This window comes from Coffea arabica, chromosome 7c (assembly GCF_036785885.1).
Source record: "Coffea arabica cultivar ET-39 chromosome 7c, Coffea Arabica ET-39 HiFi, whole genome shotgun sequence".
NCBI lineage: Eukaryota > Viridiplantae > Streptophyta > Magnoliopsida > Gentianales > Rubiaceae > Coffea > Coffea arabica.
In genome coordinates, this window is record NC_092322.1 from 2,474,518 (window position 1) to 2,496,052 (window position 21,535).

At 36.8% G+C, this 21,535-nt stretch overlaps 3 protein-coding genes and 1 non-coding gene across 17 annotated transcripts; 1 reads left to right on the plus strand and 3 right to left on the minus strand.

Moving 5' to 3' along the window:
* Positions 1–6,282, minus strand: LOC113698244 (alpha/beta hydrolase domain-containing protein VTE7). Of its 6 annotated transcripts, none has more exons than XM_072058149.1 (12): positions 6,042–6,282; positions 5,487–5,675; positions 5,150–5,334; positions 4,369–4,463; positions 4,161–4,258; positions 3,950–4,026; positions 3,761–3,856; positions 2,798–2,887; positions 1,444–1,536; positions 1,252–1,347; positions 901–966; positions 1–434 (listed from the first exon to the last, which is right to left on the minus strand). In XM_072058149.1, exons 3-12 carry the CDS (start codon positions 5,300–5,302, stop codon positions 222–224), a joined length of 1,077 nt encoding a protein of 358 aa, XP_071914250.1. In that variant the 5' UTR covers positions 5,303–5,334; positions 5,487–5,675; positions 6,042–6,282; the 3' UTR covers positions 1–221. The 6 variants fall into 6 exon arrangements, with proteins under 6 accessions (XP_071914250.1, XP_071914251.1, XP_071914249.1 ...); XM_072058150.1 differs by having other exon boundaries at positions 3,981–4,030; positions 6,042–6,279; XM_072058148.1 differs by lacking the exon at positions 5,487–5,675.
* A 44-nt stretch (positions 6,283–6,326) lies between these two features.
* Positions 6,327–6,400, minus strand: TRNAN-GUU (transfer RNA asparagine (anticodon GUU)). The gene has a single exon. It is a non-coding gene; the product is annotated as a tRNA-Asn (tRNA).
* Positions 6,401–9,251: 2,851 nt separating this feature from the next.
* Positions 9,252–15,577, plus strand: LOC113698887 (protein RIK-like). 5 transcript variants are annotated; one of them, XR_011817635.1, is made up of 12 exons: positions 9,253–9,635; positions 10,371–10,608; positions 11,201–11,299; positions 11,418–11,452; positions 11,540–11,615; positions 12,090–12,185; positions 12,282–12,368; positions 12,594–12,687; positions 12,786–12,903; positions 13,243–13,765; positions 14,050–14,916; positions 15,198–15,577. XR_011817635.1 is itself a non-coding variant. In XM_072057098.1 (12 exons), the coding sequence occupies exons 1-12, from the start codon at positions 9,568–9,570 to the stop codon at positions 15,323–15,325; spliced, it is 1,800 nt and encodes a 599-aa protein (XP_071913199.1). In that variant the 5' UTR covers positions 9,253–9,567; the 3' UTR covers positions 15,326–15,577. The 5 variants fall into 5 exon arrangements, 4 of the variants coding, with proteins under 4 accessions (XP_071913201.1, XP_071913202.1, XP_071913199.1 ...); XM_072057098.1 differs by having other exon boundaries at positions 12,768–12,903; positions 14,697–14,916; XM_072057099.1 differs by having other exon boundaries at positions 9,254–9,635; positions 14,697–14,916.
* A 728-nt stretch (positions 15,578–16,305) lies between these two features.
* Positions 16,306–20,297, minus strand: LOC113700220 (uncharacterized). Of its 5 annotated transcripts, none has more exons than XM_072057103.1 (5): positions 20,126–20,297; positions 19,287–19,424; positions 19,104–19,172; positions 18,552–18,658; positions 16,306–17,142 (listed from the first exon to the last, which is right to left on the minus strand). In XM_072057103.1, exons 1-5 carry the CDS (start codon positions 20,280–20,282, stop codon positions 16,606–16,608), a joined length of 1,008 nt encoding a protein of 335 aa, XP_071913204.1. In that variant the 5' UTR covers positions 20,283–20,297; the 3' UTR covers positions 16,306–16,605. The 5 variants fall into 5 exon arrangements, with proteins under 5 accessions (XP_071913204.1, XP_071913203.1, XP_071913207.1 ...); XM_072057102.1 differs by having other exon boundaries at positions 19,287–19,430; XM_072057106.1 differs by having other exon boundaries at positions 20,082–20,222.
* Positions 20,298–21,535: the final 1,238 nt, after the last annotated feature.

The window sequence follows — 21,535 nt, forward strand, 5'->3', positions numbered from 1 at the left end:
TTAAAATTATGGAATTAAAGCTCCATCCTGTCTGCATATATATATATACATGGGCAAAAAAATAACTAGGAACTAAGCTGGTAATAAATAGTACCATGGTTTTTAATCTTCAAGGAGACGGCAAATCCAGAATCAGACAAGCCGCCATTACAACAGTTGTAGTATTACTTACATGAAGCCTGTGTGGTGTCTTCTAGACCGCTAGTCTAAATAAAATGCTCCTAGGCATTTTCTACTCTCAGAACATTGAACAAGAATGTGTTTTTCCCATCAACGGAGTTCAGGACAATTGGCTCCTGCTCCTCTTTAGGTGCCCCAGGCCGCGCAAAATCCGCGATTAACCTCGCAACTATCTCAGGCTTCTCAACATGCGGGAGATGACCACAATCAGGTATTTGGTGGACGCTTGCATCTGGCAATTCACCATGCAGTCTCTGCATTTTATGCCACATGTGACATCAACATAGTGTCAGTAAGAGTCAGAGGATGACAACATCTATTGTTTTTTTTTTTTTTTCTATAGGAGGGAGAGGTTGTATATGAGATCTTGTGCTTCCGCAAGCAAAACCAGTGTCGGAGTCAGGACCCTAAGTTAAGAGGCTCAAACTCTATTAGTATAAAAATTGTAGTAATAATAGAGTTTGAAACCAATAAACACGTCTATCTTAAAAATTCATCTTTTCTATGTTAATATATGTTTTTAAAACTAAATTGTAGTGAAAATTCATCTTTTAGTTTTATGCAACTTTTGGAGGAGTTGAAAAGAAGCGCCCATGCATATCATCCACTGGTCAAACTGGCCAGTTTCTTGAAAGCAATTTCCATTTGAATCCTAATTTTGAGTTAGCGCTTAGCCACAAAAAGAACTTTAAATGTAAGCTCATATAGATGGAAACTGACCATTGCAAGCTTACTGTTGACAATGTTATCACACTCTCCCCAGATGACAAGAACTTTCTTGTTCACCTGCAAAAAAGTGAATGCTCACTTTTTTATGCATTGTAATTCATTCAGTCAATGATGATGAAGTGAACAAGTGGATTTCAAGATTTTGGCCTTTAATATGGTGGTCACATGTGAAATGTAGCGGACAGGATGACAGGATGGCTGTACTAACCAGTCACACACGTACCCAAAACACCATGGGGTTTTGCAAGCATAAAGGTATGAACATAGAATGTCATTAAGTAAAATGAATCAATAACGAAATTTCTGCTTGATAATGCAGATGAATGTGGAAAGGTATTATACCTGCTTTATTTGATTAACAACATTATAGCCACCGCTAAGCATGTAATTCACAGTAGCATCTTCCCACCAAGGCAAAAGACAGTGTAGGCGGCCGACCTGCTTGGTCAAGCAGAACGCATCTGTTAAATATCACTCAAGGCTTGCATCTGCTGAAAGCAAGGAAACGTGTAACCTGCAGAAAATCACACTCACATTGGCCCAGTCAAAGCATTTTGATAAGGGTATGTCATCAAAAGCTAGCAAATTGGCATACAGCCGCAGTGGGAGGCTCTTCAACAAAGAGACCTGAAAAATGTCTACGTGAGAAGCAAACGTGATAAATAAGATGATGATATAAACAGTACCTCATTTCTCCAAGAACATCAACTAAGGCCCCGTTTAGCAAGTGAGTTTTTTAAATATTTGTCTAAAACTTTACTCTAACTTACTGAAGAAGTTTTTTAAAAAATTTTTGAAGTGTGTAAATTTTTGAATATTTTGAAGTGTATAGTTTAAAAACTTTGAGAAATTTTTTGAGATTACTGTAACTAAAGTTTTTAAAAACTCGTAACAGACAAACTGGGCAAAAAACTCAAGTGCCAAACAAGATGGCTACGTGAGGCCCTAAGAATTAGAGGTCTTGAGTTCAAATTCCTCTGCCCCCTCCCCCCTACTCAAGTCCCGCCTCTCTCCTGCTGGAAAAATTTAGAAAAAAAAAAAAAAAAAAAGATTATCCTAGTTACAATCTTTCATGCTGCTCTATAAAAATCTTACTTTATCATGTTTCAAGAGCTTCTTCATTTAAAGCAAAGATAGAACTGCACTGAGTCCCTAAGTCCATCCTGACAATACTAATCATTGATGTGTGTTTATCTGGTTGGACTGAATCTTGTTCATCAAAATGTCTTAAGAAGTAAAATGAGATAATGGATTCATTGATCCAACGAAGAATGAATTCAAAGATAAGATATTCATCAGTTTGTAGACATTCCTTGTCATTTCAGTTGAAAGAAAATATGTGCCAAAATAGTCCTCTTTAAATTGCCATCCTACAAAAGACTGGAAAAAAAAGATTGAAATACAAATTCCCTAAGTTCATCCTCTTGGACAATGCTAATTACTGATGCGTGTTTGTCTGGTAGGACCGACTTTTGTTCATCAAAATGTTATAAGTAAAATGAGAAAATGGAATCATTGATCCAATGAAGAACGAGTCCAGAGGCATGATGTTCATCAGTTTGTAGACATTCCTGTCATTTGAAACAGACCATGTGCCAAAGTAGTCCTCTTTAAATTGCTATCCCACAAAAGACTGGATAAAAAAGAGTGTAAATTTTAAGAAATATGGCTGTCTTTGGAAAGATAAAAGATAATAAATCCCAAATGCCTCAAGCCACATGAAAATGCAAAAATTGTAATCAGAGCTCTTCACAAAACCTTTTTGTTCTCTTGACATATTTTTTGTTACTAAATTCAGAATCATATTCCTTTCCTGTGATGAAGGGCACTGCTGATGCTTAACTCCTTGGATATATGGACCCTAGAAAAAAAAAGAAAAAAAAATTACCCCAGCATATGCTAAAAATTTTGGTAGCTTTGTCAGAAGCCCTGTGCCTTCAGCATAAACACTTGCATTGATAAGAATCAGCTTCTCAACCTGCAAACAACAGAATAGATAGCATAAGATTGATGAATAGCACAATTAATGATACCGACAGAAGAAGCAGACTGCACAGCTATCTTGTAAATTTGGAAGAACAAGGATTTTACAGATCTGTTGTGATTGTATATCTATACACTTTCTTTCATCTCAATCCACTGTCTTTGTCAATGGACAAGTCAACAGTAATTGTTAACTTTATCATTTCATGAATTATGCTGAACAAAGAGCGAAAATCACTTCTTTAAGTGACACCTTCACACAGATGACACAAAAACAATCTCTTGTATGTTCTAGTAGACACATCTAATTTGTATTACATCTAGCAGGATAAGGCTTCAAATGCTTCCATGTTTCTAGTTTTTTTTTTTTTTTTCATTGGAGGTTATTGGACTCCGTGGTAGAAGAAAATCTACACAAAATGCAAATCCCCCATGCAACTGGCACATTTTTTCAGTAGCTTTCCGTAATTCTAACAGATAGCCTATCAACAGGATACTGCTTGCAAGGCGATTCTAACCGAACTTCCCTCACACGAGATGTATAAACTTTAATATCTGTGTTAACCCCTATCGATTTTCTTTGTAGATCTGGTAATGTATGAATGTATGTGTTGGCCTTATAGCCGTTCTTAGACATACATGATTTCTAACTTATTGTTCCTCTCACTGTCTTCACAAACACACACCAAAACCCCAACAGATAAATGTTTGAAATTGGTCAAGAAATTTCATTAAAAGATCATGCTTTGTTTATCTCTTTTTTTTATAGGCACATTAGTAATTTATTTCATGGGAAGATTGAATACGTCAGAAACTTGAGTGATTACAAGTCAAATTCAAGAAAGCTCAGTTGAAGGAAAATGCTTACAGCTTCTGGAAAGTTGACGGCAAAGTCAATCGCAACTGCAGCACCAAGGCTTGGTCCGACTAGTATCATTGGTCTTTTGATGTGAGTCCTCCAAAGCTATAATAGAAGCTCAGAAAGTTAGATCAATATTTAAGAACTAACAAGAACTGCCAATTAGGCTATTCAGTGTGATGGATGGTAATAATCAACCGGCGTCCTGGATGTTATCTTTCCAAAGCACCTGGTAAAGATGATATCTTTTGGATGCCGCATCGCAGGGAGGAAGTCTTTCTACACCAATTGAGGACTAATCAAGATCATTAACAACTAGAAGCATAACACAAATCAAAAGTACCTGAACTAAGAGAAAAATTATATTCTCTCTCTCCTCTGAAATTAGAGTAAGGATTTGAAGATGAACCTAGGTCAGAGAAACCCCAACCAAGAATGTCTATTGCCCAAGTCTCCAAAGCAGCGTCCTCAAGTAATGGGTACGTGCATCTCCATTCTAAACAAGAACTACAAAATCGAATGCACACCGGCCAAACAAGGGGGCATAAAGAAAAAGAGACGAAAGGGCTTTGAAATAAAGGGAAATGAGAATAGGCCAAAATAAAAGGGTAGAAAACCTGTCGAAACAATGGAGAAGGACCACTGGATCGGTATCATGTTGAAACCTTGGCTTCACACAGCTGCTCATTATACAACTCTCGGAAAATCCGACCTGATTTGAGAGAGGCAGGATATAAGGAAACAAAAACAGGGCAAAGATAAGTTGCATGGCCAACAATCAGATATGAGAAATTCTGGAGACTTCTTGTGACCACAACTGCTCATTTTACTCGCTGGAGAATATAACCATCACAATAGAAGTGAAATGTTATTTCAAGTCAAAAGGACACACACACATCATGATTCTTCACTTTAATCTAATCGGCTGTATGATGCGCATATTATGATTCTGGGCCTCAGCTCTCGAGGAATACTCTAAACAGAACCTTGCTAGATGAACACGAGATGGTCATCATTTATCCCCTTTAGACTTAAATTTAGAATGCACAGCAACGGATGCAATACGCGAGTGACAGAAAGTTGTCATTTTGACTTGAAACACCCAGTAAGAGACTTGATTTCGTTTGAGCAAATGCTGAGGCTATTAAGAATGCAGTATATGTTCCATCTCAACATCCGTGCGTATAATAAATTAAGTAAAAAAATTTTATCCCAGACTACAAAAAGAAAAGAAGGAATGAAATAGAGCAAAGCTTGTCGATTTCAAAATTCAGAGCAAGAGGACTCAAGAGTGAAGGCCCTCATACAAGGCTTTGATCTTTTAAAACCACACACCGAATAAAAGGGGGGCAACATTGTGCTACAACATGTAGAAGAATAAAAAGCTTGTATATATACCTTCACAGGAAGCCTTTGAATCCTCTGAGCCAAAGTTCGTGCAAATGGATCCTTGATTTCTTTAACTTCCTTCGGTAAAAACGAGGGAAACTCGCCATCAACGGCAATAACATTTGTACCCAATCTTCCTCCGCAATTAACCCCCAAATGCATCGGATGCTTCGAACCGAATCGTTCTCTTGCTCCTAGAATCAAGGATGGTCTCAATGAAAAAGCTTCCATTTTTTCCAATCAGAAACCAGCAATTCAATTAAGCAAATATCGAAAGAATAAGCTGCTAAATCATGTAGTACTAATATATCAGTACTCAGAATGGTTTGAGTTGCACATGCATTACTCTGTATCAGGGCTGATGTGGAGGCGGATGGTGGGAGAAGTTGTGAACTCGAAGTGGTGAATGAGAATACCAAGGTAGCAGTACAGGCATGCAAAATGTGCCTACTCTACCATTTCTGATCAAAAGTTCAAATCTGCCCACCTCTCTCCCTCTCTCTCTCTGTGGACGGTGCATGTGAGCCCCCGGCTACTGTGTAGCAGTAGCCCCACGTCAGTTTGAAGAAAGTAAAAGGTACCGGTGGGTTTTTCCAAAATTAGTTTTTTAAATATAATAAAAATATTTTAAAAGATAATCTAAAAATTAGTTTAAATTTTTTTAAAATTTTAAAAAATATCTTAAAATATATTTTAAAAATTCTTTTATTCTTACATATCTCAAAATATTTTTTAAAAATATTCTAAAATATAATCTAAAAATTCTATTATAATAAAAAAATTTTAAAATATTTTTAAAAATAACTAATTCAAACGGAATCGAGTTGATTAGAAATGGACTATGAAATGGTTTGGATTAACTATTCTAAACCTATGATTTCAATTCAAAAGTGGACCTTACGTTGGGTAGTGTAGTGTCCGTTCGTACGAGATGCCTGGACCTGACCTAGGTTAGCATGAACTTCATAGGTAGTTACGAATTTTGACAGGGCGCAAAATCCATTGCTCTTCCTTTAAGGCTCCAACAAACCACTTCTCCGAAAAGGGAGAGAGTAATGACAAAATAGAGCTCCAACAAACCACGTTTGGTCAGTTTTCAGAATGAATGAAAAACGCAGCACGGCAGTAGCCCTGCCCCACTCGAAAAGCGGGCAAAATAAATGACAAAAAAGAGAGAAAGACAGAACGCTAGAAGGAGGGCTTGAACCTCCGACCTTGTGGTTAACAGCCACACGCTCTAACCAACTGAGCTATTCCAGCTTTGTTGATCTTCGTACCTTTTTATTCAGTATCCAACGTTCCCACGCTAATACTTTATATACTCAAAGGCACGATGAATGGTGTTGATTCATTGTGCATAATGAATAGATTAGTTTATCAAAGAAATCACTTTAGCATAAACAAATAGGAACAGCAAAAATCGAAAACCAATATGTAGGAGCAGTTAATAGTAGGCCTTATTTGGCAAATAAGTTTTTTACCACGTTTGTTTGCTACAAGTTTTTTTAAAACTTTAACTACATAAACTTCAAAAAAATTTTCAAAATTTTTAAACTATACACTTTAAAATATTCAAAAAAACCATACTTCAAAACTTTTTTAAAAACCTACTACGGTGAATTACAGTATAGTTTTAGACAAACACCAGAAAAACTCACTTGCCAAACGGAGCCGTAGTTTGAACTGATCATTAGTTACTGAGATAGCCTACGCTGATTTTGCCCCTAAATTTGAATACCTACAAATCATTAAAGAACACATATTTAGATTTATTAAAATGACATTAGTTTTTAATATTAAATTGGATCTCATGCTTTATGAATAGTAAGATAAGATGTGCATTAAAAGTGCTTATGAAATTAAAACTCTCTTTTGGCTTTAAAAAGTATGTAACACTTCTAAATTCTAATATTATCCGTAACGTAATTTCTCTTTGTTACCGTGTAGCACACATTCTAGTTAGTAAACATTCGTATTGCACCTATATAATATGTGTTTATGTGTTTTGTACCTATACAATTTTTAAATTTTCAATCTTGTCCTATAATTGCACCCCTTAAAAATTTTAAAATTTCCTATGTTTTTTTACTTTGTCGCTCAAGTTCTTAGAGTCTACGATTAACATTTACTTTATACATGATGGCAGATTCGAAATGAAACAAAGTACTAGTTAAAAACAATAATTTTAAAACTTTTGGCACATAAAAAAAAAAGTTATATACAAGTTTTTTGTTGTCCATTATACAGAATTTTAATTTTCATTTAGTTTTTTCTAGTGATTATTGTTTTAAAACTCTACACAATTCTAACAAAATTCGCTCGACCATCATATTGGTTAATTTTTTTTTTTAAGAAAAAAGTTACCACATTTCAAAGAGTCAATGCAAAGTCCAGTGCAAAAGATCGAGTTTAAGATCTCGAATTTATAAAACGGGGCAGACAAAATGCCCAACAATCATTCTCTAGTAGTTTTGTGATGATTGCAGGCTGATCATTGAACACTTTGAGGCATTCTTCCTCTGTTTCTACACTCAAATTTGCTAAAAGTTCTGCACAGCAATTCGCTTCCCTGAAGACATGCTTAGTGGTAGTTGTAAGGAAGCTCCTCATGATATTCTTGCAATCATTAATCATAGTAGAATAGGTGTAAAAATCATTAGTGTTTGTAGAGATCATATGAACAATCACTGAAGCATCCATCTCAATATGATGGCGTTGAATACTAAGAGATTTTGCCAGCAGAAGCCCATCAATTAATCCCCATAATTCCGCAATTGTATTTGAAGTCCATCCCAGATTTCTACTAAACTCACAAATCCATTTCCCAGGATGATTGCATATGATTCCTCCGGTCCCTGCTAGTCCCGAGTTTCCAAGTAAAGCACCATCAGTGTTGAGTTTGAAGTTACAGGAAGGGGTGGTTCCTAAGCAATCATGGCAAGATCCTTACGTCTGATGGTTTTACTACTTGTGGGTTCTGTGCTTAGGAATTCTGCTACTTTTGCAGTTCTTGTTGAAGAAAGGTTTGGTGGACAGGATTGAGATTCAAACAGAGCCATATTCCTATTCTTCCATAAAATCCAGCAGCCAAATGCTGCGATGGTTCCCCATGATACGCCATAGTATGGTGATAAGTCTGTTATGTTGCATATTTTCTTTAGCCAGGAGCAAAGATTTTGTCATGCGAAAGGCTAAAAATTCCAAGGTACAACTATCTTTCTCCATAAACTGTTGGCTTTAGAACAAAAAAACAGGACTTGATCGGTGTCTTCTCTATTATTATTGCATAAAGGACAACGGATTTTTTGAGTAGATTGCTCTTGGTTGGGAGCTTGTTTTGGCATGCAATCCATAGGAAATATCTTACTCAATTACTAGCCATGATCTTCCATGTCCAATCCCTCGCTGATCTTTCAACAAGGGCGTTATTTGAGTAAATAAAGTCTACTGCTGATTTAAGGCTAAACTGGCCATTTGGGGTAAGGTACCGCTTCAGGCAATCATCCACAGGAGAGGTATTTTATCTAGGAATGGCCTTAATAACTGTGACAACAAAATCAGGGAGTATTATGGAGATTATGTTGAGATTCCAAAACTCTTTTTTTCCAAACATTTGGGAAATCACCATATTTTCTTCCCCTCTAATAAATGGGCCAGCAATTGGTTATCTAAGATGTTGAACAAAAAATTTTGCCTCAAACTTTGTAAATTGTACACCAAAGTAATGATCCCTCACTAACCTTGGTTTTCCTTTTAAGATAAACAAAAAGGCAATCCTAATTTAGAAATTATACGATAACTCATAAAATATTTATCCATAAAAAATATATAGAAGATACTACTACATGAAGAAAGACAAATATTTTATTTCTTTTGGTCGAAGATGGCCTCGAGATTAGCCTCAACAATCCTAAATAAACATTGTTTTTCTTTTATGAAAACAACTTAGTGAAAGAGGTTAAATTTGAAATATTGAGAATATGCTTTATTTATCATATAATTTAGAAAAGGCAACTTACCCCGTAAAGTAGAATCATCATAATAGTGGGGCATGTGTACAATTATTCTAAACTTGTGTTGTTTTTCAACGTGCTGAGGGGAAAACTTTTACATTAATATATCTCGTGAAAACAGAGCAGAACTGATTTACCTGCCACGTGTAAGTCACGTGACTTAGAAAAGGAGCGGACGATTTGCAATCCCGTCGTTGCAATCTGTAATGGGCAGTTCAAGTTCTTGTCAATCTCGGCCGGTTTACGTCGTAACAATCGTAGTCCAAAAGTAGTATAGACCCAAAACGCACGGACAGATACGTCTATATGCTCAGGGGTAGTTTAACTGCTCGAAATTCTGTTGATTCGGACGACGATATTCACGTCAAGAAGAACAAGGAAGAAGAACCAGTTGCAACATAGGAATCGGTGTCGATGACAGAGGACAATTTCCCTAGGGTTTCATCTTCTGAATCTACCGATTCTTCATCGACGAAGCAGAGGTGCTTTAATGTTGTCTATCCTGATTAAGAATCCCTAATTTCCTACTTTATGAGCGTGGCTTTTGGATACTCGTTGAATTATGTTCGGCATATGTTTACTAATCCATTAATCTGCAAGTTGTTAAAAGGTTCAGCTAAGCGTTTATGAATTTTAGCGGGAGAAAGTGTTTCAGTGCTACCGGAGAAGGAGGTTTATACAATGAAATAGGCAAATAAATTGTGTTATTCACTTATTAGTTGTTATTTTGGACTTTGCGGGAATTTATGTTGGATTTTTTTTTTGATTTATTGGTGTCTAATTATTTTTGTTTTCCAAATTTGTCATTCAGGATGCAGAGTGTTACAGTAATTAAGATATTACTGACACAGCAATTGTAATTTCCCGACTAGGATGACTTGTTGATATAGGAATTAATTGTTGGCTTTAGTTAATGCTGTGAGAAACATCCTAGTATTTTCTTGCTTCTTAATGATGTTGATATGTGCAACTGAAGAATTGTTTCTTAAACTTACCTTCACCTGCTGAATTAAAAAAAAAAAGGAAAAAAGTATTGAAAAGAGAGAAAAATGAAACTTTGAACGAAAAGAAAAGAGAAAGAAAATTTAGGGAAGAAAGTGCAAATCTGTATGAATACTGCACAGCTTCATCAACTTATGGCTATGGTTGCGTGCATGAGCTTCAAGCAGTTTTTGCCATGGCAGTGATAGTAAGTATTTATTTATTTATTTTTGCAGAAAAAAGAGGAAGTGGGATCAGCCTGCTGAGTCATTGTGTTCATCTGGAGTAGCAGCTCCTGGTCTTCTTCCATTACCAAACTTGGGATCCCTTCCTGGAGTTGCATTACCTGGTGTAGCTACAATTCCTAGTGCTTCTTTCTCAAATTCTCTTACTGCTAGTGTCGCAACTATTCTGCCTGTTATCCAGTTGCCTTTACAGCAGCATGCGACTGCCATTGCCCAAAAAATAAATCAGGTAAGAGAATAAAATGGTTAAGGAGATACTTTTTCCCCTTCCTCATCATGGCTGTGTTTTCCTATTGATAACCTGTTGTGTGTTAAGCTTATCCTTAGACATTAAGTGGGATTAAGCTATTGTATACAATTCCACTGGTGTTAAGCGGCCATCAAATTTCATTTATTCAACTTTCTACAGAAAATAAGATTAGTTTTGAGTCACTGATTCCCCTACGCTCTGTTGTGCTAAATAGAAATCGTCTATGTATTGAAAGATATTTATGTAATATTAACTAACAGTTCAAAGAAATTGTTTTAATACCTTTCACGAGCAATCATCACTTCAAACACTACTGGTATGGGAACGTATTGCTGGTGGAAGTAGAGGTAGTGAAAAGTTGGTGTGTCATAATGTTTTTCTGTGTTTTGATAAAGTAGAAGGAGAGTTTGTTTGCTGTTTGAATTACAAAGACAAAACAATGTTCTGTTCCTGTCACAAATTTTTTATTGTTAGGAAGACATTTAGTAATCACAGTGTCCTAATTGTTTTATCTAGAACCAGAGTGTTTCTTTAAACATATTTGACATGTAGTCCAATTGTGCTAATGTAGCCTAAGATCCAAGATGAACTGATAGCACGAGAAATTGTTATCAATGATGCTGATTCTACTGTGCGCTATAAGCTCACAAAACGCCAGACCCAGGAAGAGGTAATTTTTTATGGCTCCAAATGTTAATTTTTTGATCAAACGGTTTGAGAAACGTGAGATACTTTTTGTTTATTGTGGACAAGTGTTTGAGACTTACGCACACTTTGTCCTCCTACAGATTCAGAAGTGTACGGGTGCCATAGTAATTACTAGGTTAGTAGTCTTCTATAGCTTTCTTGAGGACCTTTTTGTTTTTCTGTTTGTTTCATGCGTGACGTGATTGTTAAATGAACTGTGCAGAGGCAAATACAGACCCCCAAATGCACCTGCTGATGGTGAAAAACCATTGTATCTTCATATATCTGCTGCGGCTCATGTGAGTGGTTACGCTGTAATTCCATTTTACAACTTGTAAATTCCCTTTGGACTATGAGGAATCAATTTCCAGTTTGCTTAGCGTTTGCATAACAAAACTTTTGTCCCAGTGGAGATGGTACTATGTTGACTCAATAGTTGGCAGATGGGAAATGAGTTGATTGTTTTACAAAATATATAAGAGTTCAAGTGTTCCCATGACCAACTCTTCCAAGCTCCTTAAAGTTGGCTTAATGTGTACTAGGCCAAAAGTTGTTTCAGTGGTAGAGATGGTACCTTCATTAGTCAATTGTCATCATTATTCCTTGATAAGATTACTCATTTGTGTGTAACAACTACTGTTAAAAAACCGTTATCATGTTATTGGGTTCCATTTGACAAAAGATTGTGTTGTCTAAGGAGTTTTTTCTAATTTACTTTGGTGCGCTGAATGTACTTATTGGTTAATATCTATGTATTCTTTTGCTTACTTCAGTTGGAAACAACAGCAGAACGGATCAAGGCAGTTGATCATGCAGCTGCAATGGTGGAAGAAATGCTCAAGCATGGGTCTTTCAGCAATACCATGAATGTAACAATTCATTTATTTATTTATTTATTTGGCAAATCTGTTCAAAGATGCAGTACCAAGAAATTTGATAAGCACAGTTGTCATTTTTTTGATCAGGTCAATCCCTCACTGAGTGCTTGTGTGTTTTTGGGCTTTGAAGCAGATCCCTCTCTGAATATTGCTGCTCGAATTCGTGGACCAAATGTGAGTTTTTAGTTCATTCTCTTTTGTATCTCCTTGTTATTTTCTCCTTCTCCTGCTCTTATCTTCTTTGAAGGTGGTTGGAAGTTTTTCCTTTCTTTCCTTGTATTTTTTTTCTGTTTCTTTGCTGCTTGGCGAAATATTCTGATCTTTCAAGCTCTCTCTGACATCTCCAAACAATTGGGAGAGATTCTTTTTGTTGCTGCTTGTTGGCTTTTTTATGTGCAGGACCAGTATGTAAATCACATCATGAATGAAACGGGAGCAACAGTTTTGCTAAGAGGACGCGGTTCAGGATATTGTGATAGTGTACAGGATGATGGTAGTCATTTGCTTTAACCAGTTTTATTTTTTGATCTGTTAGGTTCTCTCTTCATTCTTAACGTGCCTTTGAGTCCACAGCTTTTACTCTCTTTGTAGAAGGTCAACAACCATTGCATTTACTTTTGTCAAGCAGTAATGCAAAAAGTCTTGAACGTGCTAAGCTCCTTGCTGAGAACCTTTTGGACACAATCAGTGCAGAGTTTGGTGCATCAAGGTAAATGGGCATAATTAGCTTTCTGTAATTATTTATTGAAAACAGAAAAAGCAGAACTGAGATCACTAAAAGGAGAGCTGCATGCTTGGGTTGGACGGTAAAGCAGTTTCAACCCTTTATCTGTTTATACTTTTTGTCTTGTCTTAAATTGGAAATGACAAACATGGTTCGTGTTATTTTATCAATCTTTAAATGGAAACCAGAAGCCTCTCATACCTTATAAGACATTCTATTCTGCACTGTTATTTGACAATATTTGTTATTGTTTACTCTTGTGATATACTGAGCTTGTTAGTGCTTCTTAAAGAGAATAACTTGTTGCTGTGCTGTATTTCAAAGGGTTTCCTCATCTAAAGTTTATGGTGCTGTTCCTCCGCCACCACAGTTACTTGCTGGAGTTCAGAGTTCCTTGGATGAGTCAAACCCAAGTGTCCCACGGTCTGCCAGCTTGACGGCATCAGCTGCACGGTCCATTCCATCAACAGTTTCATCAATCTCAATTCCTGGTGCATCTAGTATTGCTTCTCAAGGGCCTGTACCACATGCTGGATGCTCAAATCCTGCATCTGGGCTGTCTCATGCGATTACTGGTGGTTATTCCCAGTCTTCATTGACTGGTGGGACGAGCTATAATGGTTATGATGGAATATATCCCCAAGCAACACCTTTGCAACAAGTTGCCTTGGCCCTTAGGCAGTCAACTTCACCAGTTACTACTTTGGTAGCTCCTGCTGTTACAACTGCGAGCACAGCATCATACACAAGTACGTGCTCCTCATCAGAGAAGGATAAGCGCTCTTCACAGAAAAGAAAGTTTCAGGAATTACCAGCAGTAGTTAAAAGCCTAGCAAATACAAACCAGGTATTGGTGGTCATTCTCCGATTTATCATTTTCTGTGGTAGCTGCTACTGTTTGACAGATTTTCAAGTTTAAACAGCCCCTTCCCACTGAAAGGCAAAAAGGGAAAGAAAAAAAGGGCTACAGAAAAAGAAGAGGATAAGAAAGAAAGAATTCAAATTTACTCTTAAAATGTTCTCATCATCCATTACGTACTGATGTCTTGCTTCTGGAACTGTTTGTCCCTATGTAGTAGTATTGCTACTACAATGTTATTTATTTTCTCACTTTATTACTTCTTGTTCCAGGTATTTTCTCTGATCTTTTATGAAGCTAACAGGCTGATACTGGACTTCTCTCGTGGACACTAATGTGTTTCACAGGATTCCTTGTTCTGGAGGTGGCATGGGTTGCTCTATGCTGTACCATTTTCGTCTGGACTGAATAAGATTGTGATTCCCTCTGGCGCAGAATTACATATATGCTCCTGTCTTTCTTTGTGGATCATGCATTGTTTGAATTTGTTTATTTTTAATTTTTAAGGAGTGATCATAAGTGTTGGATTTGGTAATTTAGCTGCTTCACTTCATTCATCTCCTAAATGCTTGAGGTGGCTTTGGATTGATTTTAGTTGCCAATCTATTGGAATCACTCATTTTAATTCTGGCTTTAATCTTTATTGTGCAACTACCCTAAAAACTACATGATTAATTCACAGTTTACACAAAGTGATGGCGTAATGCTACATGTGGCCTTCCTTTGAGCCCTTGTATCACTTTAGTAGTTTCTGTGGCTGCTTCTACTCGTGGGTATATGTTTTCTCTATATTCCAGATGCGGGAATATATCATCAAGACCTTAAGGCGTCAAAATGTTTTGCTGTATTTTGTTTCTTATTGCCACATTTTCTGCTGATATTAAGGATTTGTTTGGAACCTTTCTTGAAACTGTTACAGGGATCAGAACTTGCAGAGCCATGTGAACAAACATCAGATATACATGGAAAAGATATTAAAAGGTTGGTGCAGACATCAGCAAATGGAATAATTCCAACCTCTCCAAGAACAATGCCCCCGCCAACAATGCTGCCACCCCCACCAAAATTTACTACATCAAGACCTGGAATTTATGGTGGCAACAGCATCAAAAATGGCTTGAAATCTGAAAGTGTACCTGGTAGTTTCATGGTTTCTTTCCTTTTGGTTTCTGATTTTGAGCCTAGATTGTAGAAAAGAAATATATACTAATTTCCTATAGAACAATATAGCTGGTTGCTTGCGGATCTTTGGAAGATGCTTGTTCTTGAAACTTTTTGACTTTCAGTAATATAAGCTTTGAGATTTATGCTTGTCAAGTTTTAATGAAATGTCAGTTTACATGTGCCTCAACTCCCCCCCTCCCCCCAAAAACTTTTTCTCTCTAGAGTTGTTCCTTATATTCCACGGTCATCATTTCAGATACATTAATCAAGTTAATGGAATATGGGGATGAGGATGAGGATGATGATCTTGGTGAACCAAATGAAGACTCCATCAAAAGATGCTCCAGTACTTTGGTGGCTCCAAAACCATTCTGGGCTGTCTGAATCGTATGTAGCATCATTGTCTGGCCTCCCATGGAGATTTTGGCTGCATATTCTTCTTGATGCTGTAGGCTCTTATGCGGAATTTCAGTTTTAGAATGTGGTAAAATTTTGGTATACTTCATGTTCTGTGCAATTTTGTAGCTCTATTTCATTTTTTTTTTGGGTGGAATTCTTGAAGATCTGTTGGTGCTAATGCGTCACTTTCTTACAAAGAATGGATACGGTGTAATAGAGATTATCCAGTTTTATTTCCGGGAAGGTTCTTGTAGTAGATTTGTTGATCATGTCACTGAGGCAGCAAAATCAAGACTTCAAATGAATCAACAACAGCTAGAGGTATTGAAAAACCGGCAGCGCCATTTGGAAAGTTAACAGTGCAGAATTTTCAGTTACCGGAGTCCTGGAGGCTGGTTGTGGCCTTGCAGCTTTATTTCCCTTTGATTACAAGATTGAGATGAACCTACCTTTTACATTCCAAATTTTTTAAAAATCATGAGCGCTGTTTCTATGCTTTTGCTCAATATAGAAATACCCATTGGACAAACTTCAAACGCGGAGAGCATTAAATGGAGCAAGCCGGAGTGCAACTAGTAAACAGCCAATTCAACTTTGGATTTTAATTTTTAATTCTTGAGCGAAACAAGCAACACCCCCGTTGGACTAATCTTAGCTGGTAGCAGCTAGCGGGAGAGGAATCACCATATTGGATCTTGACGCTCTCATTAAACGCAGCCGCACAGAGAAAAAAGAAACAGAGGAAAGCGTGGCAAACCCCCACTTTCTGCCTCTCCGTTTTCTTCGTGCACAGCATTACACTAGGATTGTGGACAAGAACATAGAGCAGGCGTAAGGGCCGGTTACACAGCAGAACTACGACATCCCGGTATCACTTCACACCAACAGTAATCACGGTAAGAACTAGCGTATGGCTTTGTTCACATGTACCAATACGGGGACAGCAGCAAAGGAGACAACGGGAATCACCTCCAAAACAAATCTTCGGATAAGATTTCATCGACCATCACTAATTAGAAAATTGAAAATTAAACCTACTTGGGACAAAACACATGCAGCATTCAATGCTTTAATCCCGTGTGGTTTCTCGCTTCCCCTTTCCAAAGAAAGGGGTCCAGCCTTTCAGCTAATAAACCACGAGAAAGCATCTGCATGCATAACACACAGCATAGAAACATAAACTTTATTTGGATTATCTCTTCAATTCCTCGCCCTAGCACTAGATTTGTGTACAAGCAGGTTCTTGATAGGGGAAAAGAGAACTTTCAGCCCCTTGTGTTGACGTAATCGTTGGAATCATCTTCATCATCATCATTATCCTTGTAGTTTGCGTTCAGTGTGTCTTGGCCAAAATCTTCGTCAAGAGCATCTGCTCCCCCTTGATTGCCACTCAACTGTTCCTGAGCTTGTCCATATGGCGAGGTATTTCCATCAAAACCAGAGTTTGCAAATCCACCTTGATTAGATGAATCACTGCTCAAGTAGTGGCTATCTCCACTAGCACCAAAATTGCCAGCGTTCCCATCACCAACTCTACTTCCGTAATTGCTGCCACTGAACCCATCCATCCTGCCATCCCCACTAGCATATTGATTGCTATTTCCATAGTTTCCACTATCATATCCACCTCTTGGGCCACCACCTCCATAACTGCCACTTGCATATCCTCCAGGGCCTCCATAACCACCATTTCCACGACCATAGTTAAAGCCGCTGCCGCCGCCACCATAGCCACCACTAAATCTTGGAGCCCGAGGCCTGTCATTTGCATAATTCACCCTTATCCGTCGGCCATGAAGATCCTTAAGGAAAACAAATCATACTGTTAGATTCCCGAATGTTATGGTCGGTAAACCTTTCACCTTACACAACAAAAGAAGTTATTTGGTAAAAGAGACAGACATGCAGAACTAGTCTTACAGTGGAAAACAGGAGCACAATTTCAACCAAAAAAAAGAAAAAAGCTAATTACATAGACATTCTGCTGATATCCAGATATAACTTTATTGTAAGTTATTCAACAATGGCGAACCCTTGAGACAAATTTATCACATTGCCTCTTTGGGGACATGCAACTCAACCATTCAGTCAGTCAGTCAGGCAGGCATCTCCACACTTCATTAAGATAATTGATTTAAGTCATTCGAATGATCTCTCTTTCTACTGCAATCATCCGAGTCAAGCATAATAGTCATCTATTTCGATACGGTTCACTCATGTACAATGTTGTATACAGGATGACAACCACTAATCATGAAAAGAATAATTCAGACAGCTCCTCTCTCTCTCTGCCTAAAATCAATTGAAGTGTTTTGTCAATTTCAGCGTAGCATGTGTTCAACATCCCCCATTTTATTTTCTCAAATTCAAGTCTTTTTTTATTTTATTACTTACGCAAGATATTTGTGTACTTCTTCAAAAAGTTTTTTTCTTGTTTGAAAAAGTTTATTTTGGTTTGTATACTTTTTTTTTAAAATTATTTTAAAACCACCTTCTTGCAGAGCTTGACCAAAAAAAGTATTGAATTTTGTAGTATTGATGGTAATATTTTTAATTTTCTCCCGTTAACTAACCTCATGCAATATACATAAACATAGCCAGAAATGTAACTTTGAGGAGCAAATTAAATTTATAGATATTTTTGAAATTCTAGTGGGGAGCAAAAATAATACTGTAATTCATAAAGGACATTGATTGTTGAATTTTTTTTTTAATTTTTTGAGGGAAAAAAACTAGATTTTCTAAGGTTTTTGGGGACCGCCCCCCTAAGACCGTCTATGGCGATACAGGATTACTATATCAACAGATAAGAATGCCTTCATTTTGATGTGCTAACCCGAACATTTATCTCGCACCTGATTTTCCATAGTGTTGTTGTTAACTAGCTATTTTGGGATTAGTGACAATTTGATAGTAATTTTGTCTTTCAACTATTTTCTACTATCTTTCTTTTCTAGCTACCAGATCAACTCGTGCAGAATTAGTGTTGATCAAAATGGAGAATGAACTTATATATGATTTTACAGATTAAGAGCAATTATCGACTAAATGGTCACGAGTTTATTGATTAAGTTGTTTAGTGGTTAATTACTGACGAAAAATAGTTTGATGGCCAAAACATGATCTGACTAATAGTTTAGTGGCCGCTGAGATTTTTTACCCTAAAATAAATAACCAAAAGAAGCAAAACTATAAAAAAAACCATTAGTACCTGGCCATCAAATGCCTGAATAGCTGCTGAAGCCTCCTCACTAGAGGCATAAGTTACAAAGCCAAAACCTCTTGAGTTTCCATGGTCACGATCCATGATAATTCTAGCTGTAAGTAAAGTGTATAAATTAATAAGTAACAGAAGCTTTATACTTGGATACAACATTGTTCCCATTGTAAACTAATTTCTCATGCAGGATCTAGAAATCTCTCTGTGTCAATCTTTTTTTATCAAGATTGCTTTCTACAGTACCAACAAATAAAAACAAACACGAAACTTGCAGAACAGAAAAATTCCAAGCTTTGCCCCATTGCATACAAACATACACAGACAAAAATTTTGTATCGAGATACAAGGACACGTGATCTTTAGAAATGAAAAACTATTCCTCAAGATCTACATGGAAATCTCAATTTTGGGGTAATATTTACTGGTTCGCAAGATTATCAAACTCATTTAAATGTCAGAGGTCAGACAAGTGTATCAACCACAAAAAAAGTATGACAGAAATCAAGGGATCGATTATGATGGTGCGAGCAAACTGCTGAATACCTTCAACAACTTCGCCATGCTGAGAGAAGGCTTCCTTCAAACTCGTCTCATCAGTGTTGTAAGAAAGCCCTTCAGGAATAAAACATCAGTTGACTTTGGAGAGCAAAAAGCAGCAGAAAGAAGAATTTTGGAAAAAAAAAAAAAACAGAGAGAGAGAGAGAGAGAGAGGAGTGAACATATTACCTCCAACAAAGAGCTTTGAAGATGACATGCTTCTTATAGTCTGGTAAAGTGACGAGTTGGAAGCAGATAATTCCAAATTCATATGCCTGCTCACTCTCAGTTTAAGCACATTGCTAATTCTATTGACAAAAGCCATGTCTACACCTAGAACAAAGTACACAAAGTCATTGCCATTATTTCATAATAAACCAGTTGCAGAACAAAGCCAAGAACAATATACACACTGAACTTCAGAACACAGGCAAAGGAAAACTTTACAAAGAAATAACCACAATTACTGCATGGGACAAGGTGAACAAACATATTCGGAGACTTTAGAGAATCATATGGGTCAAGAAAGATCGCTTAATTTCTTTCATACGAGCGAAAAACAACATGATAGGTGTACCAGCAGTAGGATGAGAAAAATCTAGAAAATAGCCCAATTTTTTTTTTGTTGAAATCAAGCCCAGTAACTTGAGCGAAACAAGGAATGTGATATAGTACAACAAGAACCCATCTTTTTCCAAACGGACAAACGATTTTGATAATACGCAAGGTACCTAAACCAAATGCATGATATTACTAAAGCCCTTCGTCTTAATCAGGAAATACACACAAGCCCCAAATTGAATTGCAAGTAGTCAACAAGAGGGTACAACCGCAAATAAAATCTAACGAATAAAAAGTGATAAAACCATAACCCTTAAAAGAAGCTCAACAATCGCGATAAAACTGAAATGAAACGCTAAATTAGAACAGTAGAATCAATATTCTAAACATTTCTTACTATAAAATGTCAAGAAAAAGGTTTACGGTTTTGGGAGAAGACGTATGATTAAGTGCCAAAAGACTCAGACCTTCTCTCTGACAGCGGCTGCCTCTGCTTCCGTTGTCCCTTCCCTTCCGGAAATGGACCTGCGAGGGTTTTAGGAGATTTACAGTGGCAGAGGGCCGAAATACTTTATAATGGGGGGAGGAATGTTTACGCCGTTGATCTAAACTACATAGGTACATGATTACCGTTGGATGGCCAGTAAATAATGAGGTCAAATTCAAGGTCGATTTTTCTTTTAATTTTTTTTTTTTTTGACGAGAATGAAATTGATCACATTAAATTATCCATCCATCATGTTGGGGTGAAAAGAAATGAAAATCCCTCAAAATTGACTTAATGATGAATAATCCTTGATGTTCCTGAATTCACTTACCTCAAAATTTTCCTAGTTTGTTAAATAGAATTAAAAAAAATGGTATCATGAGATAGATTAAAATTTATGCCAATAAAAGTTATTGAGTAAACTATATGTAGTTAGCAATTAAGAGTGAAGTAGAGGGAAGCAATTAAAATCCTGTTGAACATTGAAATCTGTGAAAGTGTTCAATTGAATGGAGATGGAGGCCGATGACCCATCACATTACATCGTTGGATACAAATGAAAACTTATTTGATTGCATTATAAATATATGTTTTATTTATTTTTTAATTCTTTTATCTAACATACATATGTAACATTATAAAAAAAAAATGATACAACAATTAATACTCTAAAAAATTTTTCTAAATATTCCTCTATCACAGCACTTTTCGAGGTGCCATGGTTTTTTTTTTTTGTCAAAACCTTTCATAAGACTTTTGTGACTTTACAAACCTAATCCCGAATAAACCTCAAAAGCCGGCAACTCTTGAGGTTCCTCAAAAGTCGGCAAACCTTTCGAAGTGCCATGCTTGACAACATGTTTTGGAGTTAACTGTCGAAGAAGTACAAACAAAGTAGTTTTCTTTTTCTTTTGTTAAAGAATCGTTATGCAGCTAAAGTCGTTGTAAACGTCTGTATCAAAGGCCTTGTTTGGATTGCTATTTTCCGTCGAAAAATTACGTCATTTTCCGTAAACATATTTCTCTATTATCTTTTTTCCTCACATACATCAAATCGTTACAGTAATTTTTCCATAAAAAATGATGAAAAATGCAATCCAAAATTGGTTTCTGCAGCTTTTGGACATGTTAATAGTAGCAGTAATAGATTTTGAATCAGCCACAGGCAAACTCACTCCCTTGTATGTTATCAAATCATCAGAGACTTAATAAGGGCCACAGAGTAATGGTTAAAGGCTAGGTAAAAAAAGGCTAGCTCCGGAGAACTTCTGCTGGTTTTCCTGCGACTTGACCAAGCGACTTGGCTTACAAATTCTTGAAGCAATTAAGCAAAGCAGACCCATTATGCCTGCCGTCTTTGCAGCTTCATCTTGACTCATTGATGTTTCTC